This window comes from Formica exsecta, unplaced genomic scaffold (genome assembly GCF_003651465.1).
Source record: "Formica exsecta isolate Colony F162 unplaced genomic scaffold, ASM365146v1 scaffold247, whole genome shotgun sequence".
NCBI classification, from domain to species: Eukaryota; Metazoa; Arthropoda; class Insecta; order Hymenoptera; family Formicidae; genus Formica; species Formica exsecta.
Genome location: NW_021849743.1, coordinates 399052 through 408142, shown reverse-complemented (window position 1 = coordinate 408142; position 9091 = coordinate 399052). Strand labels below are relative to the sequence as shown.

The window sequence follows — 9091 nt, the reverse complement described above, 5'->3', positions numbered from 1 at the left end:
ATATATTTATTATATATGTAAAGTAAAATAAACTGTATGTAATGGGGATTAATTATTTTTAAGTAATTATTTTACAAACAAAAAACATGTATTTACAGGTAAAACAGTGCAATGGGGAAAACAAGAACCCTTAAGCTATCAATATCAAGGGCAGAAATATATAGCTGCCATCGATAGGGCATATTCAGAAGCCGCCAGGAAATTATTAGAGGTACTCATGAAAGAAAATGATCTGATGGGTAGGCTACGTAGTGTGAAAAGTTACTTTCTTCTTGCTCAAGGAGATTTTATGGTGAGTTTAACTTTCAGTTACCAAATATGAATTGGAAGCTCTTTTTTATATGAATAGCTTTTATTAGTTCTTATATATACACGAAAATTTCCTTAATTTTATATTATAGGTTCAATTTATGAATCTGTGTGAAACCGAATTGAATAAGAGTATGTACGATATTGTTCTGCATCGTTTAGCATCTCTTCTCGAGGTTGCTTTGCGAATGTCAACTGCAGATTCAGATCCTTATAAAGATGATCTGAAACCAGAATTACTACCATATGATCTACAGTATCAAATGTTTAGAATACTCTCCATCCAAACCAGAGACGAGAAAGGTAGTTTATTAAAAAATTTTGTTTATTTAATTGTATCTGATTATATAAAATATAAAACATAGATTGAAAATGAATGACAAGTGAATTAATCTCTCTTGCAGAATATTGTTTTCAAGCAGGTAAAATTTTGACTGGTTTGGAAGCTTTTGTTTTCAATTACGACGTTAAATGGCCAGTTTCTCTGATTATTAATAGGAAAGCCATAGCTTGTTATCAAATGTTGTTTAGGCATCTATTTTATTGTAAATATGTTGAAAGGCTATTGTGCAGGTAACTATCCCGTTTTAATTATAATATGTGGACTTTATGTTATGTATTAAAATTTGAAAATTTATTATCTCATAGGGTATGGATTAGCAATAAAATAGCAAAGACTTTTACGCACGAGGTGGCCATAGCTTACAGGCAGGCATTTTCATTACGGCAAAGAATGCTCGATTGTATACAGCATTTGGAATATTACATGATGGTGGAAGTTGTGGAACCAAATTGGTTGAAATTTATAAATAAGATGAACAAGGTAGGGATTTCAATTTTATTGTTATCTAAGAAATATATATATATATATGTATTGGCGTTTTTGAATATCTTTACATAATTTGTTAAATAATTAAAATCAGGTCAGTAATGTCGATGACGTATTGAGCGTACATCAGGATTTGCAAGACAGTTATATGAAGGAGTGTATGTTAACGGATCCCGATCTTCTCGGTTGCATCACCGGTATCTGCGCAATCTGCGTAGAATTCTGCAATTTTATGCAGGTAAGCCTGATGTCGCGAGCTTGCGCGTTTCTCTCTAACAATCCGCTGCATGTACGAATTTACATCCAATGATCTCTTTTTCTAAGTTGCAAACATTATTTTAATTGTATTTGAATCCGTTACAGCGCTTTATTTTTTATTACATAATATATATTTCCATATACACACTAATAAGTATCAGAGTAGGTCTCATGTTCTTTCCCTCGTGTCAGAATAAATATTAGCAATTTATACATATTTTTTTCAATTAGAAATTGAGCAAATCTTTGAATCATGATACTTGTTTACAAAATTATCCTTAAAAGTCAAGTTATTAACATTCAGTGAGTTAAAATGATGATAAAAACGCAATGGGAAAGAAAATAATGATGTGTAAAAGAGACTTTGATCTATTAAATTATATTTTGCTAATGTTAAGCGTATGAGCCGCTACTACATTGATGCTGAATTGACATCCATGATTGGTACCTGTCAGGAAGATGTCTATGAATATGAGGTATACTTTCAAAGCTTTAAGCTCGTTTTCATGCATCTCTGTAGCTCTAGATTCATGAAGTATTTCTTTGCAAATAAGGCATCTTTTAAAAGTCATTATTATATCGTTAAGAACATGCGACTGTTGTACATTTTTATTATCCCCAATTTGCATGAAATATGATTAATATTCTATAAATATGGATATTTTTGAAATATATATAGAGATGCTTTGAGGAATAATGTTTAGTGAGCACTCTTTCTACATTGTATTATTTTGCATGAAAAATGTTGTCGATACATATACAAGAAATTAAACATTTGCATCATGCATCTCTGTATAAGACTGTACATTAAATATTATGTAATGTTGTCATTTTTTTAAATTCTCACTAGTCAAGAAAGAATAAATTATAAAAAAGTTTGTTAATAAATTATATATGCATCCTAGAAAGATATTTGAAGAAGATGAAGTAAGTAGAGAAATTTAGAATGTGTAGAGCAGTGTATTATATGTATAAAATACTACACATTATATATTTTTCTCGTAATGTATATATTTGCTATTTTGACTTGATAAAAACTGGATTGGTATCTTAAAGACTGTTAAGAAGTGTTTCAGGCTTTTAAAGAGGATTGATATATAAAAAGAGATTACAATATATTTTTCATTGTAAAATATCCTTTCCATTAGGATTATATATATATATCATAATTCTATTATTTCTCAATTTATGAAATAATAATTTCTTTATATCCTTTATTTCTTTTTATAGTAGAGTATTTGAAGGTGAAGAGGGAAAAGAAGGAATATTTATATATATGTTAAAAAATTTTGTAGAAATCTCAAATTCTCTACTTATGCATTTGTACCTATAATTTTCATATTTATTTTTCAAATTTGGTAATAACGAATTCGGTTGGATGCACACTAGTGCATCCTATAAATAGTTTAAGTTTGTCAATAATTTATATTATATTTCATATCTATTTTTTTTATAAGGAAAAATTGGTAAGAAAATAATTATATTTTTATAATCTTTTGTAAGAAGCACTGCTAGTTAATAATAGTCTTCATCAGCATCATTATTACGTATTATACTACTGTTAATTAAATAAAAATACATGTCATTTTTGTTACATCTCAGAAATTGCTTCTTAATTCTGTTTATGCAATATGTACATGTTCAGATTTATAATGTACTAACGAACTGCATTTTTTATACTAGATCGAGAATGTTTCTACAGCGAAAGATGGAACAGGAAGCTTTGAGGAAACAATTGCATCGCTAGATGAAAGATTCACTAAAGTATTGACATGCCTTCTAGACCGAATCTGCGATTTGGGTTGCGAAAACAACAATGAGAAACTACTTAATGTGTTATGTCGGTAAGTCTTCTATTATAAGTTTTAAATATAAATGTCATTCTTTTAGAATATGAATCAGAAAAATCACTTCCATCAAAGATACAAATTTCTTAGATACAAATTCATTGCACATACTATAAAAACTAAAATCATTTTTATAAGATGTTTCTTAAAATATGAATAGTAAAGATTTTCAATTGATTCGACTGATAATAGATTAATAAGAATAGATTAATAAGAATTTCTGCCAGTTTCATGACACGTGAAATGAAAAAATTCTGTTTTAAAAAAAATTTGAAAGTAATTAATACAATTTAAAGACGATTTAAATACAATTTATGTGCAAGAGAAGAATTCTAATTTTGAGAAGAACATTGGATTTGGAATATAGGAAAATCTAATATTGAGATTCTTAGATTAGAAAAAAATTGACAGTCTTGTGTGTAGGCACTGTGTTATTTGTCATCAGCTTGCTCTTATTAGCCATCATTTCATTATCTTTGTGTGACAAATTTACATTCGGATGTTAGGTTCATATATAACTGTTTTTATGCAAAACATTTCGTATATTTATTGCATAAGTTTTTGCTAAACATATATATAATTTTTATACATCTCTTCGCGTTTTAATAACAACGTTTATATTAGGCTTGACTTCAACATGTTTTACACCGACATTCTGGTACGTCGAGGAAGAGAGAAAACTGTCGTACAGCAAGATGTATCTGGTTAGTAATATATTATCTCGTCCATGCTGATTTATTCACAAATATGCAGAGATCTACGACAATAATTTAATTATAAATTTTGAAAAAAGATTTATTTATTTTCTAACGCACTTATTTACACACATACATGCGCACATGCGCGCGCATATACACGTGCGACAATGTATCTTTTTGTCATTAGAATTATATTAAAAACGTTAAAAGAGTTATATAAAAATGATGAAATTGATAATATTATAAATATTGCTAAAAAGTTGCTTACAAGAATACAAATTGTAATAGAATAATTCTAATTGATTGATAGAACGTTTGTTATAAAACGTGCAACGATATATTTATATATTTCCGCATTGTATAATATTTAGCGTATAAGCGCTATACCTCGATTACGATTATATTAATGGCACATTGGCACGCAGCTTAGGGTAAGTCAACGTCTCTGTTAAAATATAATAATAAAATTTAACATATACTTAACAGTGTATTGTGTTTAATGTTAGTATATAAAATAAAATGAACTCAGAGCGAGTAAGTCATTTTATAAATTAAATCTTCTTTCTTTTTTTTTTACAGGATACAAAATACTTAAAGAAAGATAGGTTTCTATACATCCGCTTATTAACTCTCCCTCACAGAATCCACCGTATTATCGACATTATTATTCTCAACTGCAAGCTTCACGGTATTCAAAGCGAGCTCCATCCCCGCCAGTTTCTCCTGCAGTTTATTCAACGCTATCATTATCATCTCGTTGTCAGACAATTGATTTTTCTTGGAGATAATTTGTTTAGCTTGTTTGATTATATTAGGATCCATCTTCAATGTAGCCCAACGTTTGTCGCGATTCACGGACTCGCTGCGAATGTATTTCTCATAATGCCTGTCGTTGTTGTATACGTCTAGACAATCGTGCGGCTTGATGCTGATTCTGCCGTCTCTTAGATATTGTGGAAACAAAAGAATCCTCCTTGCAAGGAAGCCGAACGGATTCCATCGCAGACGGCATGAATTTCCGCAGCAGAAACAATGCCTGCATGATTTGCCGACCGCCACATCCTCGATATAGGAAATCAGACGTATTCGGGAGATGAGTCCAACCAATTCGGCCTTGCAAAGGATCTCGGCAGTGTCGCTGACCGCCAGACCATTGAGCAGATTGAACAGTACGATGGCGATGAGGAAGACGAACAATACGAATACGATATGACTCCAAACGGGATGCGAGACAAACGGGATGTCATTGGCATCAAACTCCCCAGTGAGCATGATAACAGTTTTGAAAAGCGAGCGACCGGGATCGGGAAAGCTCGTGTCGTCGCCGTCTTTGAAGAGCGTGTAAAAGGCCAGAGCGAACGCGAGGATGAGGAACGCGTATGGGAAGAGGAAGCGAGCGAAATTGAAAGAGACTGTTCGGAACATCTCGATACCGGTGGTCATGCGCGGATGCTGACTGATCAGGATCACCAATTCCCACGCGGACAGGAGGATCACTATGGCGCTGACCTGGGGTCCCGCGCCGCACAGCACGGCGAAAGTCAGCACGATCAACGCAGCTTCCAACCAATTGCCCAAATTTCCCAGATAACGCCAAGGACAGGAGATGAACTGGAGGATCTCCCGGGAGATAAAGAGCAGCAATAGCACGGTGGTGAAAACCCACAGGAGATTGTTCTGATACCAGGCGACTTGCAAGGTACTTTCCAGAGCAGCATCGTTCGAGCTGTTGACCGTCTGTGTTCCGTTTTTATTCGCGGAACTGTCATAAGTCATGCCCAGAATGTAAGCGTTTAGCAAAAAGTAGAAGATCACGTAGAAGACAAAATTCGCATACAAAATGTGCCGTATCCTATGCCATTTAAGGAAAAGGAAGGACGAGAGCAACGGGTGCTTCAGCAAGTGTTTGAGAGCGCCGTTGCAAGCGATGTATTTGAACACTTCCATCTCGTAAGTTGTCCGACGACTTTTGTCGTGTTCCGCGAGAACGTCGTGCGGCATCAGACAGCGATAATTGAATTCGATGGTGTATTCGTTTGTCCGCTCCTTTCGCGTCTGTAGACAATCATCAAAGTAATGCGACAGCGTGCACACCGGGATGTCGGCGATGGGCGGTACATTGAAGTTGTTCATGTGGCCGATGTAACTGCCTCGCTCGAGGAGCAAAGTTATTGCTTCGCGACAACCCGCCCTGGCTGCGTAATGCAGTGGCGTGTTGCCTTTATCTGTAAGTAAAAGAACTTTATAATAAGAATTTACATTGAAATATTGCTTAAATATTCTTTAATTATGTATATTATCTAGAAAGTGCTATTCATGGTATCGTCGTGATATACTCACTGTCAGTACATCGAACATCCACGTTTTCCTGTTCCAGGATTAACCTCATACACTGCAATCGATCGGACGTATTGTCGACTCCTCGTTTTCCTGGCATTCCCAGCTCCAGGCAGACATTTAAAATCAAATCATTTGCCACTTCAGGCTCCACGTTCAGCAATTCCTGAAGAATAGCGTGATTACCCCGTTCAACAGCCACGTGCGCAGCTTGCTTTATGCTGAAGAGACTTCCCTTGAGTTTTTCCAGAATTCCCATCACGACCTCGTGCAAATCACGTTGCGCGGCCATCTCCAGCAAATCCTCGGCCACACTGTGAAGAACCTCCATTTTGACGAGTTCCAGACTCCTTAAAAAATTCGTCTCATCATTAGCGATCAGGTAATACTTGAGATCGTGTGCGTTCGCCTCTCGGTTTTCGGACTTGGGCGGCAATAACAATTCCGGCAACTTTTGTTGAAGCACTTCTCGCGTCGTTTGATGGTTATAATCTCTGTAACTGTCCACGTCCGGACACTGTCGGCATTTATTTAGTATCAGCTCTACCATATCGCGCTGTCCCTTCATCGCTGCCAAGTGGAGGGCTGTCAGGCCTTTGTTATTGGGAATACTGGCGCTGGCACCTCTTTCTAACAGCAGATCGGCACATGCGAGATTCTTCTTCCGTACCGCGATATGCAAAGCCGTCTGCTGTCCTGCCTCGAGATTCGGATTTATCGTTGGCTCCGCCAACAAAGCTGCCAGCGTATCCACGTGTCCGCCTTCGGTGGCGAAATGAATGGGAGCGCGATTGTGCACCTCATTCACCCTATTTGGATTCGCTCCTTTGCGCAATAGAAACTCTACGAACTCCGTTAAGCCATTTCTACTAGCTATGTCAAGGCACGTCTCTTCCGAATGATTGGGATGGACGTAGTTGATGTTTAAAGCGGGTGGCTGTTTCTTCAAGCTATGTTCCACAGTATTTTTGAAGGAACGAAAATCCTTGGATCGTAGTGCGTCCAGCAGAAGATTGTAAAGAACTTGGGTGCTGGTCGGGGAAGAATCGTAGACGTTCAGCAGATGCTCCTGCAGTAAATTCTCTTCCAAATCCATTTTGCCTAAGATTGATGATATAATTAAACTTAGAATATTGACATTGAATATCTAAAATGTAACTTATTTCTATTAATTCCTATATATATACATCAGAAAATGTAATATATATAAACTGCATTGTTTTTTCAGCTAACCATTTTTTAAAAAACATTAAAGTTTTGTTAATTTGAAATTAATGCATATTTTTTTTGAATTAGTACATATGAAATATTTCAAGCTTTTTTTTAATTAGTACAAATGAAAAAAATATGCATAAATATTGTATTTTGAAAAAAAATTCTTTCTTGTGATATTTGTGCAATTAGATTAAATTCCTTGGAGCTAAATATAAGAAAATAGTTGCTGTCATTATTTATTTGCTAACGTTGGTCTACTCGAAAAAAGGATCATTGCCTTTTTCGTCGGGCGAGCTTCCGCTCGTCGTTTGTGCATGAGAAGCTTCTCATGGAAGCATGTACATAAAACATCAGATGGATAGGAACAAAAAATGACGCATTGTCGTCTGTATGCATATGTATTTGTGTGTATGTGTGCGTTACACTTGTAAAATATAGTTTAGTTTCATGCGTGGGTGTAAAGCTGTCGCCGTATGACGGCCCCGATCGTGATCTCATCGGCACGATTTATTAGAGTGCCAATTAAGCGTTTCATCCGCATTATTTCAGTAGCAGGAGCACAAAAGAGTTCTCGCTCCACCGACATTTTCACTTATCGCTCGACAATAGACCCGATCGGGTTTCCAACTGCGGAATGCTTTTAGCCTCGCGATAAAGGTACTGTCCGGATGAGCGCTTCCTGTCGTTTACAATTAATTTAAGTTCGAAACATGCGCGTAGAATTGTCAACAGAATAATTCTCGCTTTATTCGATCGATTTGAAAAACGCAGGGAAAGAATTCAGAAGATATAATTAATTATAATTAATTATAATTATTTATTAAATCTTATTTTAATTTAACAGCTCTTATGCGTAAAGTTTAGGAATACAACAGGTCAAAAGTGATTAGAATAAGATCGATGACTAATCGATGAGATATTGCTTTTGGCATACCTTTTAATAGAAATTCTCTTTATTCCTCATGTGAAATATTTCTTGCGAAATCATTAACGTATAATTTCGAACAATATTCATGGATTTATTAAAAATCGATCGATCAGGATACTCTGTATAATATCTATTGTTCTGCACAGACGACATTTTTCACTAATTTTTTTTCAAAATCTTTTTCTCTCGATTTGTTATATTTAATACAGAAGCGCACTCAAGTGTCGCACATCGGGAGGCTGCACAAACAAGATGAAAAAGAGCAATCTAGCATTCTCCTCTTACAAAAAGGAGATTTCTGGATCCTCTCGAGAAGAGAACATCCTACACTCGCGATTGCATCGCATACGCTTATACCTCACGACACATCGGCGCGAACACATCGCATACGCAGTGGATTAATAAACTGACGCACCTGCGATTAATAATGCGTATAACTGGACATTCTTCGTGCTTCAACATCTAGCCAGACCCGTCGAGCTCCAACTCTGCTGACCAGACCCGCTCGCTTCGCAACGTCGGCGACGAGGAGGGAGAGGGAGAAGAGCGATCAAGTGTCCAACACGCTCTCGTGGCTTACAACAGTGTCTCTTTTCACGCCGACATACAAATATAATGGTTCAACCGGTTTTCTTAGGAATAGAATATCTTTCGCTCTCATAGATCACAT

The 9091-nt window shown here is 35.7% G+C and overlaps 2 protein-coding genes across 5 annotated transcripts in view; one reads left to right on the top strand and one right to left on the bottom strand.

Moving 5' to 3' along the window:
- Positions 1-4471, top strand: part of LOC115236427 (gamma-tubulin complex component 2-like) — a 7091-nt gene extending 2620 nt beyond the window's left edge. Inside the window, exons 10-17 of one of the 2 annotated variants that reach the window (XM_029808877.1) lie at positions 99-292; positions 402-612; positions 714-882; positions 958-1132; positions 1233-1376; positions 1795-1872; positions 3080-3240; positions 3868-4471. In XM_029808877.1, coding sequence (XP_029664737.1) covers positions 99-292; positions 402-612; positions 714-882; positions 958-1132; positions 1233-1376; positions 1795-1872; positions 3080-3240; positions 3868-3952 — 1217 coding nt within the window. In that variant the 3' untranslated portion in view covers positions 3953-4471. The remainder of the gene's footprint in view (positions 1-98; positions 293-401; positions 613-713; positions 883-957; positions 1133-1232; positions 1377-1794; positions 1873-3079; positions 3241-3867) is intronic. The other variant, XM_029808878.1, reaches the window with a different exon arrangement.
- On the bottom strand, positions 3682-8944 carry LOC115236426 (transient receptor potential cation channel protein painless-like). 3 transcript variants are annotated; one of them, XM_029808875.1, is made up of 3 exons: positions 8837-8944; positions 6282-7379; positions 3682-6166 (listed from the first exon to the last, which is right to left on the bottom strand). In XM_029808875.1, the coding sequence occupies exons 2-3, from the start codon at positions 7372-7374 to the stop codon at positions 4566-4568; spliced, it is 2694 nt and encodes an 897-aa protein (XP_029664735.1). In that variant the 5' UTR covers positions 7375-7379; positions 8837-8944; the 3' UTR covers positions 3682-4565. The 3 variants fall into 3 exon arrangements, with proteins under 3 accessions (XP_029664735.1, XP_029664736.1, XP_029664734.1); XM_029808876.1 differs by lacking the exon at positions 8837-8944 and adding an exon at positions 8779-8833; XM_029808874.1 differs by lacking the exon at positions 8837-8944 and adding an exon at positions 8428-8634.
- Between the last annotated feature and the right edge of the window lie 147 nt (positions 8945-9091).

Coding starts and splice junctions, on each gene's coding strand:
- LOC115236426 (XM_029808875.1), bottom strand. CDS start 7,374: ATGGATTTGGAAGAGAATTTACTGCAGGAGCATCTGCTGAACGTCTAC. Junction 6,167..6,281: donor GGATGTTCGATGTACTGACA/GTGAGTATATCA, acceptor TTTTACTTACAG/ATAAAGGCAACACGCCACTG.